This window comes from Limulus polyphemus, unplaced genomic scaffold, assembly GCF_000517525.1.
Source record: "Limulus polyphemus unplaced genomic scaffold, Limulus_polyphemus-2.1.2 Scaffold623, whole genome shotgun sequence".
Taxonomy (NCBI): domain Eukaryota; kingdom Metazoa; phylum Arthropoda; class Merostomata; order Xiphosura; family Limulidae; genus Limulus; species Limulus polyphemus.
Genome location: NW_013666233.1, coordinates 102,480 through 126,624, shown reverse-complemented (window position 1 = coordinate 126,624; position 24,145 = coordinate 102,480). Strand labels below are relative to the sequence as shown.

At 30.8% G+C, this 24,145-nt stretch overlaps 1 protein-coding gene across 5 annotated transcripts in view; it reads left to right on the top strand.

Annotated features, from left to right (window-relative positions):
* LOC106459534 (serine/threonine-protein kinase DCLK1-like) overlaps positions 1–24,145 on the top strand; it is a 68,381-nt gene that overhangs the window by 18,151 nt on the left and 26,085 nt on the right. For all 5 annotated transcript variants that reach the window (XR_002610586.1, XR_002610585.1, XM_022386038.1 and 2 more), the window contains 5 exons: positions 1,596–2,352; positions 15,064–15,160; positions 18,984–19,115; positions 20,215–20,291; positions 20,941–21,074. Coding sequence is in view for 3 of the 5 variants with exons in the window: in XM_022386037.1 (XP_022241745.1) it covers positions 1,596–2,352; positions 15,064–15,160; positions 18,984–19,115; positions 20,215–20,291; positions 20,941–21,074 (1,197 nt within the window). In the remaining 2 variants the exon portion in view is untranslated. The remainder of the gene's footprint in view (positions 1–1,595; positions 2,353–15,063; positions 15,161–18,983; positions 19,116–20,214; positions 20,292–20,940; positions 21,075–24,145) is intronic.

The window sequence follows — 24,145 nt, the reverse complement described above, 5'->3', positions numbered from 1 at the left end:
ATGATTTTGCAAAAAACAATAACAAAGAAAACTTCAATTTGAAGTTTACTCATCTACAAACTGTATGGGCTTATCTTAAAGTAGGAAAGATAAATGTATTTTTTAGGTTATTGTTATCTGTTACATATTTAAGCACTTGTATTATTTTTGTGATAATTATTAAAAAAACATTTTCTCATTTGCTATTTTCTTTGAAGATGGAAATGGAGATCTTTCACTTTGAGCTAATAACAATGCTTTAATCTATATAAATATAATAGTACTGTCTGTTATATGTCCATGTAACCGCTTTGTAGAGTGTGGATGGATCATCACTAAAATTGGTAGGGAGGTTAATTTGGTTCATGTGGGGGTACATACACATTTTCAGTTTTGCATTTTGTAGTTTTTATGGGCATTTTTTACCACATCATCACTTCCTGAAGATGAAACTTCACCCAATTTTGTATGGAAGTTCATTGGGTCCATAGGGAGATACAAATAAATGTTCAGTTTTGCATTTTGTGGTTTTTATGGGTGTTTTTGCATTTTTTACCACTACTTTTCCCCCCTGTGGATGGATCTTCACCAAATTTAGCATGAACGTTTGGTGGGTCCATGTGGAGGTACATGAAAAATTTTGGTTTCACATTTTGTATCTTGCAGTTTTTATGGGTGTTTTTGAATTTCTTACAATTACATATAAGGGAAGCAACTTTTCATATCCAGAGATAACCTTTCATTAATCATGAATTTACATATCTTCCATCCAGGGGACAGGTACTCCAACTAGTATACAATATAAGCATTCCTACAAAATATAAAGCAAAAAAAGTTGCTCTAGGCAACTTCACTATTTTTTTATACTGGTTACCAGTCCCTTAATGTATTCACTGCACACAGGATGTATATTTCCCAGTTCACTGGGAATGTGTCTCAGCCACAGTAAAACAGTTAATGACTTGTTCCAAACATTGATAAAGTCTGCCAAGACTGTAAAGATAAGATATATTAACAGTATTCAAACATTTTGGAATACATTTATTGCTTCATTAACAAAGTCTGAAAACAAGATGTAATGATATTGTAAGTGCAAATTAAGGAAATTGTATATGAACATGAAGCTTGGAAAACATTAAAGAGGAATAAGCAGTAGAAATGATCTTAAAATTAACAGAAAAACAAACTGTTATCATAAAAAACAGTAATTAAAAAATAAAATTAATACAAATGTATTGTGAAATGCTTGGCTTGTGTAATTTTTTTTCATCCTTACAATCATCTTTGTCTTCATTAGTAAATTACACAAGTTGCAGTATTAACTGCACTTTTATTGTGACCAAAGATTGTCACAGATGTGGAAAAATTGCTTGTGATTTGAATAACACCCTTATGATATACTTACTCTGATGTACTTTATTGGTTAAGTTTTATTTTGAGGTTTAATCTACATTTAAATTTTAATGCATAAAATATTTTAGCACGGAACTTTTTTAAATTATAAACTAACATTGCATAGAATTTCAGACAGAGAAAGTAACTCTGGAAGTGTATGTGTCAAAAAAGGGTGAAAAATTGCTGTTGTAAATCTACTTGATCTTTTTATAATATTGTAGGTTTCTGAAACTCATCATGGCAACAGATATGGTTTACAAAGATCATTTTTCAAGTATTGTATCTCGAAGTGGTAGTGGAGGAAAGGACAGGAAAGATGCACAACAAAATGTTTTTCGACCAACAAGGAATGGTAGAGCAAGCCCAACACACAGTGCTCATGGTTGTTTAATGAGAACCAGTTTACAGAAACTCAGCCAAGAGAAGAAGGCCAAAAAAGTGAAGTTTTATAGAAATGGTGACAAGTTTTTTAAGGGTTTGTTTTATGCTTTGTCATCAGAGCGAGCAAGGACGCATGAGGCATTGTTGGAAGATTTAACAAGGTGCCTGGTTGACCAAGTGAATCTCCCAAAAGGTGTAAGATATATCTTTAGTGAAGATGGAAAAGAAAAAATAACTTCACTTGATCAGTTTCGAGATGGATGTTCATATGTATGCTCATCTACTGACAGTTTTGAAAAACTAGATTACAGCAGAATTTCGCATCGCATCTGGAATGTACAAAAGAAACAGGAAGAAGACTTATCTTCTTCTCGGTCAGAGCAATCTTCAGAAAATTCAGTCAAAGACTCCAAAGAATTCATTAAGCCAAAGCTAATAACTGTGATAAGAAATGGTGTAAAACCTCGTAAGGCTGTACGGATTTTACTAAATAAAAAGACGGCAAGGTCATTTGATCAAGTTTTAAACGATATTACAGACTCCATCAAGTTGGATAGTGGTGCCGTACGTAAAGTGTTCACTTTAAATGGAAAGCAGGTAAGTGTAAATCAGATAATATAAGCATTATATAGTTGCTTTATGTAATAAATGTTCTTTGGTTGCACACCTGAGTTTAATAGTACATTGTTCACATTGCATCTAGTACACTGTATAATGCAAATACTGGTTCTAATTAACTTTTTTATATTACAAACCTCACCTTAGTCTTATTAGTAGTAAATATGCTCTTGTGTACACTTATAATAACTGTTATTCAGTTCATAACCAAGCTGAGACTTCTTGTATATAAAACTTAGCTACTTAGTATGTTATGGTTCCTGTCTTATTTTTATATAAAGCTTAAGAATTGATTTTTTTGGGCATCAAATAAAGAATTTCTCTCAGTTTATCATCCCAGACTATATATTTAAATAACTCAGTTTTTTGTTTCCAAATTAAGCACATTTTTATTCTAAGTTCAGTAAACGTAATTCCAAAAATAGTATTGTATTCATAAGTAATATTGAAAGAAAATGGTGTATAGAAAGTTAATCAAAGTGATTTGTAAACTGAAGCCAATATTTGTGATTGAATTACCTGCTTTGGTCTGCTTATTGTAAATTTCATTAGTATTAGAATATCTAGTCCCTTCAGATACTGATGAACTTTTAGTCATTCTTGTGAAAATCATTATCTGTGTAAATGGTTCATAAGATCATTCCAGTTAACTTTTACATTGATAAAATACCGCTACAATGTTTTGAAGGGACTGAGGTGATTAAGTGAAAGACACTTATTGCGTGTGGAAATGTTACAAGTGTTGAAGAACTTGGATTGACATGCATATACTCATTGATGAAGTGTTTTATACATAAATTAATTATTTTTAACTAAATATTTCTCTAAACAAAACTTAATGATATTTTAGTTTTAAGTTTAATACACTTCAAATAAAACCATACCACTAAATTGTAAAAAGAAAAACATTATGGTATGATTTATCAAATATGTATACTATAAAGTATACTAGGAAAGCAAGCACACAAGGTATGCCTTGTGGTCTAGGAGCAACTTTTTCAAAAATGCAAACTTGAAAATTAAAAAAAAATCCAAGATATTTTAGAATTTTTCTTGAAATATATTTCAGTGGCTATACATAGAAGCAGTAGTATTAATTGATAGTTTATGTATGTGGAAAGTTCAAACTATTTTTCATTAACTAATATGTAATGTATTAAGTACTTCATGGGTGTCGTACATCTACTCACGTGCACTTCAAAGCATTAAAAGAATAAAAAAGATCACACATATATTACTGTAGAATAGAATTTATATACCTTGTTTATGTTTTACTTGCAGATATTCCTGTATGCTTTATTGCCTTTATAGACATTTCTATAAACCATTTGTTCAAATAAACATTCCAGATGTTATCTTTATTACAACTACACATTGTACTAAAAGAGGAGGATATTGAATTTACAAGTAATTTCAGTGTAGATTTGAACAGTACGCACTTGGGGTGTGGCGAGAAAAACGTGGACTGTAGGAGGAATTTAGTAACTAAGGGCGGACCTTATGTTAGTGATGTTGAGGGAGTGTGCTTGCAGGATGGTTCTATATCAGAATAATTAAAAAATGTGTATACGTGCATTAGCATGTGTGTTCTACAGCTATACAGTATCTGCACATATACTTGCTTTATATGTATGTGTATACAGCTGAGGATGCAGAGCTTAGAGAATTAATCATGTTTAAATTGCTCTACATTAGCTCTTGCACAATAACATTCTAGCATTTTAGTTCATAACTTACTTACATAGGTAGTTATGTTGACAAAAATATTGAAACACATTTAAGCAAAACTTAAGTTCAACCAATAAGTTTGATTCCATTTTTACCTATGATGAAATAATGTATTACTCCAAAAATTAAATATTCTAGAGAAAGCATTTTCACAATACAGTCAGAAATAATAATAAAAAAAGGTTATAAGAAACTCCAAAACTAAAGAAATTTCATAGAATTTATAAAAATTAAAGTTTTAAAAGATTGTTTTGTCTCTGTTAACATTGCTTTTAACTTAAAATTTGATTCATTATGTGGTTTCTTGTTAAACTAAAAATAGAAACATAAAGAACAAAATGATTATTTTATAAAGATTTTATCACTTGGTATGAGCTTTGTTTGATTCTATTTTTTTATCAAAGCTTTAACATGTATAACTTTCAAATACATCATCAATAATGGAAAACTACCTTTCATCAACTTGCAAAACCATCAGGCATTCCTATCATCAATTTCAATTGACTGAATTGACTTTAGCTATTGCCTAACAGTTTGCAATGTTAATTCAAATTAAATAATATTAAATAATTTGGTGTTCAAATGAATAAATATTTTGATGTTAACAAAAATCCAACTTGTTTTTGATGTGTAATGACTTTTATATATTTGGTATAAATTACAGTTCACCACCTTAATCTAGTTCACACTGAAACAGTTATGTAATTGATGATAGACATATCTTAACTATTACTATGTTTGTTGTATTCCAAGCAGTCTGAGCCCTGGTATTGGCCAAAAAGCCTCAGCGACACTGGGTATAGTGTGTTTGACATATTATTACATCCTTCTTTACTGTCACTCATAAGTCCTTTGTAATCATTGTTTAGTACAGTATCCTTTGAAAGTTCTATAGTGAATCCATCACTAAAGTAATGACAACAGGTACTTAACATACAAATCACTGAATTTTAATGTAATGGTAAATTCCAGTAGAAAAGAGTACTGTTGAGAGTGATCGTGCTTCTGACAGAAATGCTATAATGGTTATTCTACAAGCCATACAGTTCCGAGAATATAAAAGTTGGTATTTTCAGTAGCAACAATTGATTAAGATCTGATGCTACTAGATACCTCTTGTATAACTATGATTACCTATTAAGGGCAGAAGTTTTTTGCCCTGTAAAATTATTAACTATGTAATGTTCATCAATATCTAGATACAACAAAGCTGTATTATAGGAAGACATTGACTTTATTTTACTATTCTCAGTTCACAATTTTTATTTACTTGTTGCATTCACTATGTACATTTGTAGATGTAGTTCACTAGGTTTTTTCACATTTAAATTCACTATAAGACTAATTACAAAAATGTAATCAATATATCAGGAATATAGTAAAAAAACATTAAAACCTTTTAGCAAAATACTTTTAGGTGCTAGTATTTGAAAAATATTGGCTTGTTTTACTCTTATAAGAAAAAAAATTATAAGATGTAATAGGTCATTGACATTAATGGTTGTTTTAAGGCTACTGTTGAGGTTATTTATGACAACACAACCATTTTCATTAAGTTCAACCTTCAAGTTTTAAATATACAACCCTTCAAAAAGATGTAACAGAAATGAATTGAATAGTTATGAAGAGATCATCAGTCTAGTTGATTTTAACAGAATTTAATTGCACCCCTTATTTATCATAGCTTCCCATATATATTTTTATTTTAGCCTATAAAATGAGTCAGAACAGATTAAAAACAGATTTTCGTACTTATTTTTTACTATTTCCACATTTTTCACAAATTTTTAGGAAAAAAAATGCTATTTTTAAAATTGTATTGAATAATGTTATTGATAAATTGCAGTATGTTTAATGGAAAACTCATGTTTATTCTGTTTAAGATAATTTCCATTACACTATTTCTAAACTTCTACTAGAGTAGTATACAAGTAAAAGGAAAGTTAAGGTTATTTAGAAGCTTTAAGATATTGACAATGATTTTAAACCTAGATTGGAGAAGTTTGGTGGTTTAATAAAAGGTATGCGTCTTCTTGCCCTGTATACCTCTTATTAGGAGCTGTCCAATAGTCTTAATTTAGCACTTGGAAATACTATTGTAATGTAAAGAGCCATATTTTATGTAATGATTATTTAAAAACTGAATTGTTTATTCACTTTGTATCTAATTAGAGTGAATTTACAACTGAAGTAGAACTTTCGTTATTGTTAAGTTTAGGAAGAGATAGTCCAAACTTTTCACAACAAAAACGTCATCATAACAGGCTTATGATATTAAGATGTAAGGGTAGGTGTAAAAATCCAGAGATTGACATTGAGATCAGTGAATGAATTAATGTTATTTGTTGAAATTGTATGAAATATACTCCAGTTTGAATTGACATGAAAATAGTAGTTGATGGAGATGATATTCGTGATTATGAATTAAAAATGTAACTCTGCAATAAGTTGTTACTAATTAAATCTATTTTGTGCTTCTAATTGTTGACTTGCATATCGCTATACTTAAAATGTAAGAAACAAATTCCATATGTGGCTAGTAACACTGAACATGAATTAATCATCCAACTTTTTAAATATTTCATTAACTGGGAAGATAATGTTTGATCCTATGCAAAAGTTCTAGAACAAATCTTTAATTGTGTGGAATTTATGGGAAAACTCTTATGCTATGCTCGTGATATACTTTGTTCACCGTGGTGTTATTTTAAACGCGCTCACTATATGCTCATAAAATACTTTAAGTGTAATAAACATATTAATGCTGTGTGTGTGTGTGTGTGTGTGTGTGTGTGTGTGTGGAAATACAGGGATGTTTCGAAAAGGTTTGCACATCTTTTTAATATTACCGAATTCTTTCAAGGAAATTAACTAATAAATATACCATATGGTGAACCTTGCGCTGATATTGTATATTTGGATGCACAGACTAACATATTGGTAATATCAAATTGTAACGTAATCCCATTTAGATGTTTTAAAATTGCTGCGTATGTTATTAACTTCCAAATGTGGTAAAGCGGCGGTAGTATGCCTTGCATTGCGATTTCCTTTTGTGGTCTGCGCCAAAAACATGAAAAAAATCGTTCGTATATAAGATATTATCCCAGATTTCTTGGATCGATTAGTTAATACTAAACCTTTTTCATTTGTCATAAGTGAAATGTGACTTGTCATTACAACACGAGCAAGACTACATGCGTTTATTGCAGGACCATATATATATTGTAATTCAGCCACATCATGCAGCTATTCCGTTCTTCTACTTTTTTTTAAACAGGGTATGCTATGAATTCTCACGTGTTTAAAACGGTGAATTTGGAAAATTTAAGTGCAGCTTTAGTCCTAATAGTCTTGTTTCTTTATTACTACTGTAAAAAAAATAATTTCGGTTCAAAATCTACATCCAGTAATTAGTTACTGCCCCATTCTTACGAAATAGATACAGTAAATCATTTTTTCTGATCATTTTAACAATTATGTATTGATTGAATTTCTGAGGAACGTATTAAAACGCTCGAATTTTGTGATTTGTAAATTGCACATAATCTTCTCAACCGTGCTGTGACAAATGTGGTTTTACGCTCAAATAGAGCGTATAGCATTTTGATGGCGTTGATTTAGTTTCTTTATCTAATATATTATCATGATAAAAAAAATAATAAAATCCTGCATATATAAATAAATATTGATAGTCACTATTTAGGATACAAACTTTATTTTTGAATAATATAATACGTGTTTGTGTATAATTCCCTTATATCTACTATATAAACACGAAATCGTATATCTTCCAACTTTCTGGTATGATTTTACTATGAGGTTTCCTTTTTTTACATGAACACTTAAGAATTTGTTGTTGTTGTTTTTTGTCTGTATTTCGATTTTAATGAAGTTATTAATGATGATGACAAAACCTTGTCGAAAAGTTGTACATTTGATGTTATGCTAAACTTATATTAACGTTTTTCTTCATTACCCATTCAAGCCGTCTCCAAGCATTATTAGTCTCAAAGTGGGTTCCTCGTTATCGAATAAAGCCATGTTATTGTGCTATTTCGTTTTCATCTGTCGTTACGAGTTTTGCGTTAGTAATACCTGAAATATTTTCAAAATGTATGCTAGTTTGCTTTCATCTGAAAAGGTTTATTAAATTTCGGCTATGTTTATATTTTTATAATATTTAAACATATAAATAAACCTAAGTAGATGTTAAATATTAGTCACCTATCAGTCGGATAATTTTAAGGGATTTTTTTATACTCATAAAAGGTTGATAAACGTAATTTTTTTTACGTGTCAAGTTAACCCAACTTCGAAGTAGTTCCAGGTTTGCGATGAAGCTAACAAGATTTTAACAAACTATTTGTTAATATAAACTTCCGTATTTTGCGCATGAATACAAATGGTGCATATTTTCTTGCTCTGCAAAAATGCACAAGCGATATTTAATACAGAAGGTCTATAAATCTGAATTGGATTATGATCGGTTCACTTCCCCACCTGACCTCAATTTCCACTTTTTGTTTTTAAATTGAGGATGGACGTAATTGGAAGCAACTTTTTACCATCTTTGACTAGTTTAGTTATATTTATAACTAAACACAATTCTCTGATGGCTTAACGGTTAACTTTGAAGGATTATAACGCCAAAGTTTAGGGTTCAATAATCCATTTTGTTGCTTTGCGCCTAAACCAAACAAAACAAATTTTGAAGTCCGGTTAGCTCATTTAAAAGCAAGTTTGATTTTCAGTTAATTTTTTTTTTTATTAAAACTTTAAACTTTCATGCTAAAGTTTATTATTTGTAGTTAATTGTATTAGTAATTTTAAGCAAGGGAAAAATATGATGTAGGGCGTTAAACGATACTACATCACAATAAGACTGGTAATTGTGTAATAATATTTTCTTGTTTTGTGCCAGTGTCGACCAGTTTCTTATTCTCAATACCATAGCCATTCCCTTTTCTAGCTTTTCATTACTGTGGGGAAGGGGACAATAAGACTCATAATGGGACCCAATCTAACATTAAATTAATGAACAGAATTAGCTTGGGGAGGCAAAGGCATTTTATAGAGTTGGTTCCCCCCGCTGGCGTCGGTCCTGACAGCTTTCAGAACCACTGAATTACAGCACAAGTCGTAGTTGAAATGTTAGTTATATTAGTTGTTTAGGAGATGAAAAATTTGTTGATGCACGTAACCCTGTCAGATTCTTCACAAAAATACGAAACCCTATGACGAGCGATTTCGAAAGGTGGACCTTTCTTCTTCAGGGGGAAACTGTTAGATTGTAGTTATTACACATCTGTAGGTTGGATTTGTATGTGTTAAGTACTACAGTTTTATTTTTGCTTCTTAGTTGAAAAGTATAAAAACGCACATCCACCGTGTTTTGTTAGCAGTAGCTTTGCGTTGTTTTCATAAGTGTTTCAAAATGCTATTTAGTTAAATATAAATAATTTAGGTCACACCATCTGCTTGTAAGGTGCAAAATACTTTTTTTTTTGTTTTTTCTTGGTAGTAGAAAAGCCACAGTAAGTTTTTGGGAATATTTTACATCACATAATGACGATATTCTATTTGCGTGTGTGCATGGCAGCGTTGTTATGGTTATTCCTCTTTGACAAATCCCTAATCATGATCCCCCGAAAACAGCAGTTTCGTGCTACATCGGCTCCGCGTGGTCGTTCACGTGGGACTTGCTATCCAAAACGAGAGCACGCACTTTGTATTACGTTATTTACCACCGCCAGGTTAGAAAAAAACAACATAAAAATAAAGGAATGCTAAATCTACGAGTATATTCTCAATCTTTTCAAAGCAAAAATATTTTGTAAAATGTGTAGATAAATTAAATCTGACTATGAATCCTCAATTAATTGATACCATAATACCAAATAACTTTTTCAATTTACAAGCCTTACCCTAGTTATAGCTAACATTACAGGTTATAACGTAAGATGATTACGTGTTTGTGGAGATGTCTTACCTGTATTTGTAAATTGATTTATCTTTAATCAAATTACAGAAGTAATTAATTGTTTTATAACAGCTTCGGTTTAGTTTTATTTAAGTTATTGATTTCATCTTTTTCGCAATTATAAAATGTGTATGCATGGGTGGTCAAAACAGTCTGAGAACTTCATACAGATCTATAAATTTTTCTCTGATTTAAAGGAAATGAAAAAAACAACATACTATCATCATTTGTTTTTGTAAATAGTAAACGTTTTCACTTCATGAAACTTGCTGATTGAATTCATTGGTTTGTTGGTAATGCGTAAAGAAGGAAAGATTGTTTGGGAACTTTGTTTGGCTCGTACAATGATATTTTGAGTGGTCAATAGGATCAGACTTTTATAATTTATCGGAGAGTGCGTTAGCACTCTGTCGGGATGGCACGGACGTCCGTACTAAAGCAGTACAAAGGTCATCAGAAGCCAGAAATGAAGAGTTACCTGGCTTATTCGCTCTATCTCCGGCATATATGTCGCATTTCGGCTATCCAGACCGTACCAAAGTCGAAAACCGGCGAATAACCCGAACGAGCCTTCTTATTTTCGTTCAGCATCATCTTTCTTCAACAGGCCTAGCGCTTACCTAGCAGTAACTATAATTTTATCACCATTTGAAAGAGCAAAACAAGCTTAACGGTTTTTAACTGCATATTTTATTATTCTATGCAAAATGTATAAAACTTTAGAATACACTCTACAGCCTAGTAACCCGTATACGCCATCTTGTAAAAACTTGTAAGGGAAAAACATAATCGCTAAATAAAACACAATGTAGGACTGGCTACTGAACTTGAAGAAAAGGAGCCAAAGAAGATGGAGGTGGAAGTGGACATATCACTTGATTCGTCTAATGTCTCGACTTTACATGGAGAATAAAATCCCCACACTTGTGGCTTCTTCACTGACAAAATAAACAGAACCAGAATTTCCAATTGTAAAATGTTATTCTATTGTAAAATAGTCATAAAAGTAGTATTCTACAGTTAACTAAAGGAAAGGTCTAGTGATGAAAGCTGTGGTTCTATTCAAACACCAAGGTTTCGTTAGAGAAAGTGGGGAAGCCAGTAATGTGGGGATTTTATTCTCCATGTGTAAAGTAGAGACAGCTTAGTCTACTCTGTGATCATTAGCTGATCAAGTGATATATTCACTTCCATCCCTATCTTGTTTGGTTCCTTTTTTCAAGTTCAGTAGCCAGCCCTACGTAGCTTTTTTATTTAGCGTTATTTTTTTCCTTTTAATCAAAATGATGAGGAAGAGTTGTTTGAACAACAAAAATTGTATTACAAATGCAACGTGAAAGAGGAAACACGGTGTTTTGGCCAAGCGACATTTTGTAGATCATCATCTGAAGTTACATCTGTTTTTATGTATTTTACGTCAATATTGTTTACCGTCGGTCTAATTATATTCATCGTGAAAAAAGAATTAAAACAGTACAATTTTAAGCAGTGTCTGATTAAAAAAAAAACAACAAAAAAACGATATTTCGTGTTTTTATTACCTTTCGTGATGAGACTGAAATGCCCCCCAGTGGCACAGCGGTATGTCTGCGGACTTACAACGCTAGAATCCGGGTTTCGATACCCGTGGTGGGCAGAGCACAGATAGCCCATTGTGTAGCTTTGTGCTTAATTACAAACAAACAAACAGAGACTGAAATAACACTATCAGTAGTCGATCCTGACGTTTTTCGTGTACGACCACATCTTGCAACGGATTGGCAAATATCCAAATTTTATCCATGTATATCTCGGGAGTTGGTGGAACTAACAATGTTAGCTAAACCGGTTGTATTTATTAGTGCACATAACCATGCGATTATTTTACTTAAGTTATATCTAAAATTAATAATTAGCATGCAGTATCATTTACGAAAAATGTTGGCAAAATTCCTGATAAAAAATGTTAAAAATAAATCATTGTTTAAATGTTAAATTTTCATTTAAAATTTAAACCACCAGAAGAGGTAAAATAGAATAGATCGAAATATTCAACATTTTTGAATGCAGTTAGCTTCGCGTGCTGCTAAACTTTCATTAATATCGCATTTTGATCATTTAGTAAACACCATTTTCCTGCGTAATTCATTCGATATTCCCGAAGTTAATCTGGTCATCGTCTCTGTGGTATGTATGTGTACGCATCCAACGATATCGTATCGAAAGTATTACGTTTCTTTAACGTTCCTAAGTTAATTAAACCCTTGCTTTTCTTAATTTTTGTTATTTGTTGTTGTTTTAATATTCAACTATAAACGGTATTAATCTTCACTGTCGCGTTGTAAAACTCGTCGTAACTGATGGACTAAGAGCGAATCGATCTAAGACTGCAGTTTAATTTGTATTCCCCAGTTTCTGACACTGCTTTTTCGTTTAGTCTTTTAGTGCACGGCAGAGTTATAACCTCGGAGTGAGAAAAAAAAAGGAAAGACAACGTGGATATGGCATAACATAAACGTACTCTAATTACTGACCAATCAACGTCCTTACAATACTCGTACCCACTACTATACTTGTCCCGCCCTCCCCTTTAATTTGTCCACGTAATTCGCCCTCCGACGCGATGAGTCATAGTTTAATATTGTGCTATACAATCTTGGATTTGGCCTGGGCATTAAGCCTGTTAGTTTGTAGATCTCACTGCACAATATTACGCACTAACTTCAGTCATTGGAAAATGTACAAGTAGAAATATATATATATATATAATTAACAACTGTGTGGTTGCTTTCTTCTATAAAAACTGTAATTTCCAGGCTTACCAAAGCTTTGAGTTCATTCACAAGTGGGAAATTACCAGTTGAAGGTGATTCATCTCTAACACATAGTTGATGAATGAATCACCTACATTATTGTACCCATAGTTTTAGACATCTTGAAAGGTTAGAGCAACCACAGTTTATATAAATATTTGTTTGTAAAGCCTACCCATTTCTTCTTGCATTCATTCAGGAAAAATCAGCTAAGAAAAATTGTAGTAAAATCAAAATATCGTTAATCTAGAAAAGTCAAACGTTTGATATTTTTGTCTTTTTATGTACTTGGAGAAACTATTTTCAGTTTGTATTGAGGTTCAATGTATTGAACTTTGTAGTGTGTCTTTGGCCCAAATATTTCCATGATGTTAATATTTTTACTGTCAGAACTGAAAAAAAAAAGATAAATGATGTGTGCCAAAATTGATGTCTGAATTGGACTATGAAATAATCAAAATCATTTTATTTTCATCCATGTTGTTCTTAGGAGATGATAATAGGTTATCAATATATATAGTTTATTAGGGTTGCTATTGCAAAATGCGTTTATTTTTAAAAATTAATGGTATATTTGAAATTTGATATATCTGTGAAAACACTATATATATTATAAATCAAGTAGTTTCATTATTATTATCAGTATTATTCAACTACTAAATTGGAATCTATTCTTGAATTTAAAAAGATGTGTAGGGAAGGGGGAGATGTTTTGCATGGCCTATAGGCTGTCTTCCTAATCAGGGGACGTTATATTTTGAAATTAACACCAGATATTTTTCTGCATGTTTAAGTCTTGTACTCAGTTTATAGTAAAAAATTTTGTAGTTACATTCATGGGCTTTTATCAATATCTTTTTGATTTACAAAGCTGCTTTCTCAAACTTCTATCAGTTTTAATTAAATATTGTGTTAGTGGAATGTACACATTATACACATTTTTTGCATTTGTTGTACAAGATATGGTATTGTGCTCACTAATATATCAAAGTTCTAATATGATACGAAAAATGATTTACAAACACATCTTGTAAAGTTGTTAACTGTGTACTAGGGCATTGCATCAATTTTATTAAAGTGTACTTATGTCTGGAATCTGAAACTTATTTGGCAGTCAGTATATTCGTGAGGTTTCACGGCAGTAAGTGTACAGTAGTGTAAATTTGTCTTGGGATGATACTTAGAGAAATATGAATCATAAGGTTCTAATTTTTATTATAGGGAGTAGAAGTTTATATTCACAGAAAAAGGTGTGTAGTTATAAGTTTAACTTAAAAAAAAACAACAACTAAGAACAATGAATGTGAACAAGCTTTATGTAACCACTAAATCACTATTCTGCAATTATATCCATTCTTTTAATAAATATTGGACACATTATACATAAATTAATTACTTCTTTTTTTATAGGCTTTCTTCACCTCTAAAAATTGTCCTTTTATCCTTTGAAGAGATGAAATATATCACAATTTCAATTTTTTGTGATTAAGAAGTTGAATGAGTGCATAAAGCAAACTTTTCTCATGCAAATGGTGTTTTAGATCTTCTAAACATTTGAATAAAACAATGAGGCAATAAACTATAAAAACTTGCTGATTTTATTGGAACAGTATTATGTGAACATTGTGATAATCAGGGTTGGATTGTGATTTGTGTATATTTTGAAATTGAAATTTTTCAACATTCTCAAAAGCAAGTGTACTGAATATTTTATGGTTTAAATTTGATTTTTGTGAAAATCATTATATCTCAGCTGAGTAGTTTTGACTTTTAAACTGTTTAAAATCTGCTCTTACTATTAAAGCTTCATTAATTTTTCCGTAGGGTGGTTTTCAGCATTTCCCCAACCAGTTGTTTTCAACAGTAATAAGATTCTTACCCTTAACTTTTGTACTTAACCTCGTGTATGTATATAATCAAGCTGTTTTAGCAATGTTGTAGCTTTAAGTGAAAAAATCCATATATTTTATTTCTTTATTAATTGACAGTTACAGCCATGATGGATAAAAAATATATACACATACACTTTTTTCTTTCAACCAAAAATTGAGAAATTGAATACTTAACTAAACATTTTTTTATTCAAGTAATTTGTGATATAGGGGTGGTTGGGGGTGATGACTTAAATATCTTATTGATATCCTGCCATGATGATTAATTTGTAATTGTTAATTATTCAACTTGCAGGTGGTGAGTCTGGCAGATTTCTTTGGAGAAGAGGAAATATTTATTGCTTATGGACCTGAAAAATATTCTCATGATGACTTTGACCTTGATTCTGAAGGTTAGTACTACTATAGAGGATTTTGTTACAGTACATATAAATGCAGTTGAGTATGTAGTTTGTATTAACTGCACTTACTGCCTTTATAAACTGTTTTTTACATGTACTGCTACTTGATATATTGTTTATTTTATAACTGTTAAGTGCTCGTTACTATACCTTAAATACATTTTAATATTAAAGTCACAAGTCTGTTGGAGTGATTAAATAATTAAAAACTTATTCAATGACCACCATTCTCCAGTACTTGATGCTTACCTATGTAATAGACATTTACCTCTGAAAAAGCTTAAAACTGCAAGGAATCACTTTAAAACGTATCCCATAATGTCTCAAATAAATAATACCTTTTTTCAACTTGTACCTGTGGCTTTAGCATATGGAAAATTATTCTCCTGTAGGAAATTAAATATGCACCATAAATTTATTTTGTAGATAGAACTGAAGGTTGCTTGTGTTATCTTTAGTATTCTGTTTCTACCTGTCTTTAGCAAAGTAATAATTTGAAGAATTCTTGTTCTTGTAATTGTATACAGCATATGCAATTTTTATAGAATATTTCTATTAGTTGTATATACTTGTTTTCTTTTAATGCTTGAATATTTTATTACAGATCTCGTTGTTTGGGAATAATGCTTCCATTTTCAAAATGTTTTGTACAACCCTTTATCTTACTGCTGTTGCGTTAGTTATTTCATTACCTGTATTCTTCTGCTTGTATAAAGCTGTGCATAGTTGGTGGTTAGTTTTATATGCATTTGTAGACACTAATGCTATTAATTTGAAAGTAATTGTTGAGTCTGCACATTCAAACCTGTTAACTGCACTTGTTTTAGAATTAAGTTTTCTACCTATTGAAACTTACAAATAGCAAAAGATTAGCTGTGTAGCTTCTAATTGCATTTTCTAATAATAGTATTTTGCTAGAGTTTTATATTTTTAGATATTTCAAGAAAACGTGAGTTCTCGCATACATGTAAGCTAGCAGAAGTGAAACTGTATTGTTAATGCTCGAAAAATATTAATTCTGTAAATAAAAAGATTGATAACTTTTGCAACTGTGTGATGTATAATAATTTTATGTCCAATAATAGTGTAGTGTGAAAATGTTTTAATGACATATATATCATAATAATTAATAAAACTTCTAACCAAGTGTTAACTTTCTGGATGAGAACCAAAATACAGCTTATAAGTTAATCAAGACAATTCTACACAACAAGCTTGATTACAAGGGCTTAGTATTATAAATCAATATTTTAGAACACTAAAATCTATACTGAGGAGAATGCATTGGAAATCATCAGTTGATTATCTTTACCGTAAACAACATTCTAGGATATTGTTAGTGAAATTAATATTTTGGAAAAAAAAAGGAAAAAAAAACAATAGTTCTTTATCATAAAATGTCTTGTACTTAAATTTAAAAATATTTAGAATTTTATAAATTTAATTGTAACTGAAACAAGTAAAATTATTTCCAAATTTTAAGCGTGTGTGTGTGAAAATAGTTGTATGCAACTAGTTAGTTTTTCACTGTCCATGAAACTTTGTATATTATTTATACAGGGGGTAAATTATCTTCAATTAAAGTGAAACAGAATTTTAGATTCTCAGCATAAGAAATTTTCCAGTTACAGGGCATATATTCCAATACATCATTTTTGGTTGTAAGATATTTTTCTTTTGAATACCATAAGTTACACACTTTGACTACCGGTATATTATAAAATTCCTCTTCTTTTAACATTATTCATGGAAAGATTTTATTGCTTTTTGTTGACCTTTTCCTTTTATTCTTTGCACTGCTCATGGTGAAGGCATTTTGTCAGGACATCATTTATTATATCATTCTTTATTGTTAGCCTATTACATGTTTTCAGAATTTTGTTGTTTGGCTCATTTTAAGTTTTGTTTATCTATGTAAAATCATTGGTGTACTTGAAGCTTGATGGTTAGCTTTTTTCCTCATTTCTAACTGAGGCAACACTTTGCTGCTCAAGGCTTTTCATCTAATAGTTCTTGAAAATTGTTTTTACTTTGAACTTACTAAGAATTTTTTTCTCTTCAAGTGTACTTGAATCATTAGTAGTTTGTTATTCATGACTGTGACATAACATTTGTTTGTTACTAGTGTTATTGTTTCTAAATTCTGATTGATCTTTTCCTTGAATTACATGAGTATTGTGGTAAGGCTGAGTGTTTTCTTTTTCTGATGGTTGCACTACCTCTGAGTCAGATTAATAACAGGATATACATGTCATTGAAGTGTTACAACACTTGCTAAAGTTGTGTCCTGTGTAACTATTCTTCTGTACTTGAATATTGGCCACTGTAATCATGCTTTTGATTAGCATAAAGGCAGATGTAGTAGGTTAGGCTAGGATATTTTAAAAACAGTATAGATCATTTTAAACTATCATTTGTTTATGGCATTGATTTCTTTTGTTTTTTGAGAAATGAATTTCAGATACTTGTTTGTATTAAAGTCAAATGCCAGTAAGTAAATTAGAGCTCGGCAATTATATCAATTAATTGACATAATCAATTAGTGTCACTTAGCATAATCAAAAACAAGTGTAACTAGTGTTACTTGGGTAAGATTGTTTTGTTTAAAAAAATTATTGCAAGTTAATATTCATTATTCTCTATTCACTGAAAACAATTTTATTGCTGAATAACTTGCTTATTTAATCGTGTTTGTCAGAAATTATCTGGTACCAATAAAAAAAGCAAATAAGATTCTGACTAAACTAGTAAGCCTTATGTATGCTTGAAAATATTAGTTATTGTTACAAACTAGTTGAGAGCTATGCTCTTCATTAATTTGAAATACAATCTGTTTCAAAATATGCAATAATTTAATAGTGTTGAAATCAATATGAAATATAAGTAAACAAAGAAAACCAACATATTAACAACAGCAACCCCAAGAGAATTTGGTGGGAAATCCAAAAAAGTTCATATTTCAGGAGAAGCAACACTTTTTTTGAACTTCCTTTAAACACTAGCCCTATCCCACTTATTTTGTAGTACAATATTTGTAATACACTGCAGTTCTTCCCTCACCATAATTAAGGTACAGAACTTGTTGGTTTACACACACTTGTCATATATGATACATATTAATTACATTTACAGTTCTTTATGTATAATGTAAGATTTAGTGTTTTATTAATATTTGCTACTTTTTGTGTTTAATTTTCCCGAAATTGCTGTTAGAAAAACTCAAGAAGAGATATGGTATACACACATGCTGAATATTGCATACAGTGTCAGAAATTGGCTTTTACCCATCATAGTCCAAATTTAGATTATATCAGGTTGTAGTGACACAGTACATATTAAATGATGTTGCAGTTACATGTACTTCTGGGCTGGGTATGGCTTAATAATTATCATACCTGGACTGTGAATTTGAGGATTCATGGTTTGCAACCTATTGCCATAAAAACATACTCCACACTTTGGGGCTGCAATTGATCTAAAAGAATGATGATAAATCCCACAATTCAATCAGACAAAGGTAGTAAAAGAGGTGGTGTTAGGTGCTGTTGACTGGCTGCCTTTCCTCTATTCAGTCTGTCAGTTCAAAATTGGAAATGGCTATTCATAGATAGCCCTTGTATGGCTTTTACACAAAGTTATTAAATAAATGTGTAATTTTTAGTGTTATATAATGCCATATTATTAGGAAGCTAAACTTGATAAGTAGATTAAAGGTTACATTTATATCTCAGTTGCATAGGATAATACACTGACCTAATCATTTATACATAAACGTTTTTCAGAATTTACATGATGATTTAATATTCTTGTCTAGAATGTAGGTATCTCACAAACATCACTCGGTCATCTACAATGAACAGAAAGTTGAGACGAAGTATTGGAAATCCTCTGTCACCCACTCCGCAGAGACGAGTTTCTTCTCCTGCACATCACCACGAATACTTTGGTGAGGATTTTTGTTTATGTACTGTCTGATATCGTTTTAATTACTTATCTTCCATATTATGTTTCCTCCCACACTTGGTTTTCTTTTAAATATTGGATACAATATTTAGAAGACGGTTCAAGTTTTTGAGCAAAGTTCCAAATCTTTATCTGTCTGCATTGTCTTTTCTGTCTCTTAGCATAACAATATAATGCAAATTTAGTCCTAAGTCTTTTCAGTTATAATTTATGGTATGTTCTTCTACATTGATATTTTTAGGTTCCTAGATTAGTTTCATAATGGTTTAATGTGACAAACTAAAATAGTTTTCACTAACTAGAATTGGGTAATTTAACTGATCACCTATGAGCAGTCATTACGTCATTTAGTGTCACTTATTTATTAATAGCAAGAAAATAACCAACTAATTAAAATTGGTTACAAATTTTTTTTTTTATTATTTGAACAATTAATTACTTGAAATTACAATAAGTTGTCATGAAAATAACCAATAGTTGACATTAGTATTTCTATTTGTAACTGGATATAATCAAAATTGTTTTTGTTTTAATAAAATGTGATTGAGAAATTTTCCTGGTTAGTTTTCTTTAGCATATTTGTTCTGTGTGAATCTAGCATGTACTTGAAAATAGTTACAAAAACTTATTAGGAGATATTGATACAATCAATTTCAGGTGAGTGAAGGAAATATTAACTTGAAAAAAAGTGTTGAGTATTTAGCTTTGAAGCTCTACTTTCTGTTTGTGAGGTTTTTGTTCCTCTTTCGCACACAAACCGCCATTTTTATCTTTGAAGACCTTCATGGTTGGCATAACTACATCATTTATGCATCCACATTATGAATTAATTATCTGTATCTGTGAGTTCTGATTGCACTATTAAAGTTTGATAACCACTACATTTGTAAGTATTTATAACTCAACACAAGCCTGTAAGTATGGTAGACTTGTGTTGATTTATAAATACAGTTTACTGCAGTTGCCAGTCTGTGATTTGGCTCATTACTGATCTAAAATTAATTGCAAACTGTAGAAATTAAGTTATAGTTTAAATACATGACAACATTTGGTTATTTAATCTGTGTTTCTTTGAATTTTAGAATCTCCTGTAACCAGTGGAAAGAGTTCCCGTGCAGCTTCACCTAAGTCACCCCGGCAGGTCCGCCCAAAATCCCCAGTGGGTGAATGATATTTACTTGTGCTAAACAGAAATAAATGTAGAACTTAATTTTAACCTTTTGTTTGTCTATTAGCGAGGTATCAACCAAAGACTATCATATAGTTTATACTGACGAGTAATCAAATAGAGATCAGTGGTGTTTGCTATAATTATGTATAAAGTTTAAATCTCTTAAAAATATCACACACACATGGCATATATGATACATATTAATTACATTTACAGTTCTTTATGTATAATGTAAGATGTAACTAAAGACTATCATATAGTTTATACTGACGAGTAATCAAATAGAGATCAGTGGTGTTTGCTATAATTATGTATAAAGTTTAAATCTCTTAAAAATATCATCAGACATAGATGTGATCCTGATTGAGAGAGAGGTTTCTTACTGATTGAGTTTATTAAGTTAGACAATTATGCCACTTTAATTATATACACAAACACACACTGATATGAATGACAGTGATACAGTTTAATATGTATAGTAGAAGTATTTTCATTTATAAAGAATTTAAATAGAATCAATAGAGAAAAGGATAAAGTGGTGAGAGTTGGTATGCAAGATGTTTTTAAGTATATAACGACGTACTATAGTTAAGTTTTTTTTATACATTTCTTTTTTTCTTCCTCTTCCAATGGATAGGGTAGTCAAAGCAGCTTACAAAATGGCCACTTGTCACCACTTCCAAGCTTACCACGACAGATAACTCAGCTATATGATGTCGGGAAGTTGATCGGAGATGGAAACTTTGCTGTAGTCCACCACTGTATTGAAAAGTATGTTCACATATCAAGCTTTTAAATTATGAATTCAGTTATTTCTCCAAAACAAAAACATTAAAGATGTGGTAAGTTTGGAATTTTGTCTGGACTCAACCTGCCTTGATTTTAGAGAAGTCTTTAATAATTCTAGCAAAACTTACAAATTACCTTGCACAGGTATAGTTTATTTTATATAAGAAATGTCTTAGAAAGAAACCTCTTAGATTTTTAAATCTTTAGGAAAGCCTTTCTGTCAACCCTATGGAGATGGGGTAATACCTAATGAGCATAGCTCATATGGAGAATGATACACAGTGCAACAATATTTATGATGACTCTGAGCTTTCTTAATATATCTTTATAAAAATTGGTCAGATTTTGTTAAGGTTACAAACATTTTGTAGAAGCTGAAGTACCAGTCCTTTGTCTGGGTTATGAACTTAAAAAATGTGGGGCTGAATGTTATGATAAATAACACAAAAATCCTAACTTTCACACAGTTTATTTATAACATTATTACAGTATTCATTATTACTTCATTTAAGGTTTTGTATAAGCTTTAAGAATTCAATATGTTTATACTTAAAACATGGTATACAGTATGCGATGGTCAGGGTGATTTTGTAGGAAGAGGTAGTGTCAAAGAAGTGGTGGTATGGGTGCTTTCTTTTATCTGCTTGCAACATCCAGCTCAATGTTCTTCGACAGTACGTCACATGATTAATTAATTGACGATCATTGGCCAAAGAAGTGTCTTACGGGCCAAAGTTGAAAGGTCACTAGTCAAAGTAGGAAGTGAGTATAACTCAAACAGCTCTTCATATCAACCTTATTGTGGCTTTTGGAGTGGAAACTTCATCTGAGTTTATTTATTTTTGGAATAGTGACAGCCTTTTTTCTTAAATTACATTTCTCCAGAGAGAGAGAGAGTTGTTGACCCCCCTCCCCCTCCATTATCATGCCCCTTTTTTCCAAACTATCATCATTTTGGTTGAGATTAGCTCAGGGACCTAAGAGTAGATAGATAATGGACAAAAGACAAACACACAGATTTTATAGTGATATATGTACATACCAAGAATGATTTTTTTTATCAAGTATTTCCAATATATTTATTTATTGTAGTTATTTGCACACAAACTCTGAATTGTTCGAATGCAAGGTGATTTTCATGTAAAGTATAAAAATACGTCTTACATTTTATAGTTTTCCAATGTTATTTGGGTAACTTCTAGAACCTTCTAAATGAATAGCATAAGTTGTTATAAGGTAAATGTTTATATTTTGTATTTTCTCTAACGTATTAAATGTAGCTATTATCAATGTTTAGTGTAATGAAATGCTTAAAGAAATATTTTCATACCTTTTATTTTTTGTCAAATAATCTTGAACACTTTCTTTTGGTTACATTCTTACTTGCATGTCTTTACCTTTTCACATATAACTTATTTTTAATGTTTTATTTTCCATTCCTGTCCTCTAGCATTTAATTTTTCATTGCGACACACGAGTCCACGTGGGCATCCTCGGCCAATATTACAATATCACAGGCTGAGAAACGTTAGCCATTAGGTAGAATGGCACATGTGCTAACCCTCATGAACTGAGAATATGGTTTATATTTAAAAATTATTAATCCTTTTAAATATGCATCTTAAAACATAACACAATTAAGTAAAATATAAAAGTAAAACCTAAATGCAATCCAACTGTGTATCTAGCATATTTCTAGGTGAGAAACAACACTGAAGTGGAGAGGACAAAGGCAGCAACAATGCTAAGAGTGGTTTGACTAGTTCTCTATGGAATTCTTTGCATCAATTTTAAAATAACTGTTAGGAGAAACATATGGCTGAGAAATCAAAACTGTGTGTAGAAAGTGGGCAAGACACATGTCAAGAGTTCAGAGAAATTTATTTCTTCTTTCTCCTAAGATGCCTTAAGGAGCTTGAAAGAAAAATGTGCAAATAAATCAATTAACCTAGATTCTTTTTTATATGTGGACGGTTTAGTATATGTCAAGTTGTATTCAAGTTACAAAGTCCAAAAGTTAAAACATTTGAGAAGTTGTGCATCAAACTGACGTTTAAGAATTTTTCTTTAAGGTTTCTTTTGAAATAAAGGAATTAAAACTTAGATAATATAAAACTCTGAACTATAATGTAAAGGTTAATACAAATACATTGGTATACATTGATTGTAGGATTGCTTAGTTTTCAGCTTGTACACTTTGTTGATAAATACTTTTTTTAATAAAATGAATGATAGTTTTGAGTAAGTGCAGGTCTTTTTATTGTAGGTTGGATTGTTCTTGAATTTAAAATGTGAGTTTTTAAAATTAAGTGTTGTGTGTTAATCCAGTCAGTGGTTAGATTGCTGAACTGTGGATTGCGGGTCCATTGTTCAAAAGAATTAATCATGCTTCCCACTTTGGGGCTGTGTGCGAGTTCTAAAGATGAGGGAGAAATCCCATTATTTGGTCAGACAAAAGTAGCTAAAGAGTTTGAAGTGGGTGCTGTTGACTAGTTGCCTACCCTATAGTCTATAAACTTAAAATTAGCAAGGACTAGCCCAAATAGCATTTGAGCAGCTTTGTATGAATAGCCAAAAACAAATCTTTGTGTTAAGTGTACAGTAATCTATCTAAAGGTAATAATAAAACTAATAATAATTCAAACAAGAAATCTTATGCACAAGTTAAAATCCTATATTACCTATTGAGCAGTTTCATATATTTGTAACTTTATGTGCCAACAGATTGCTTTTATGTAATTCTACTTTTTTAACAGTCTGTAAAACATCATGACAACATAATAAACTTTTATTCATCTTCAAGCACAGTGCATAATTAATTTTCTGTTGAGTCTGAGTAGTCCTTTCTCATATTGAAATAGATCAGTTATTATTTAAAATTATATGTCAACAGAAATACTGTGTGTACCATTGTAGGTCTTGCTTCGATATATATAGGTATACATTCAGTAGATGAATTGCTTGTTGAAATTTTCAGCTTGTACACTTTGTTGATAAATACTCTTTGTAATAAAATGGATGATAGTTTTGAGGTTTTTTATTGTAGGTTGGAC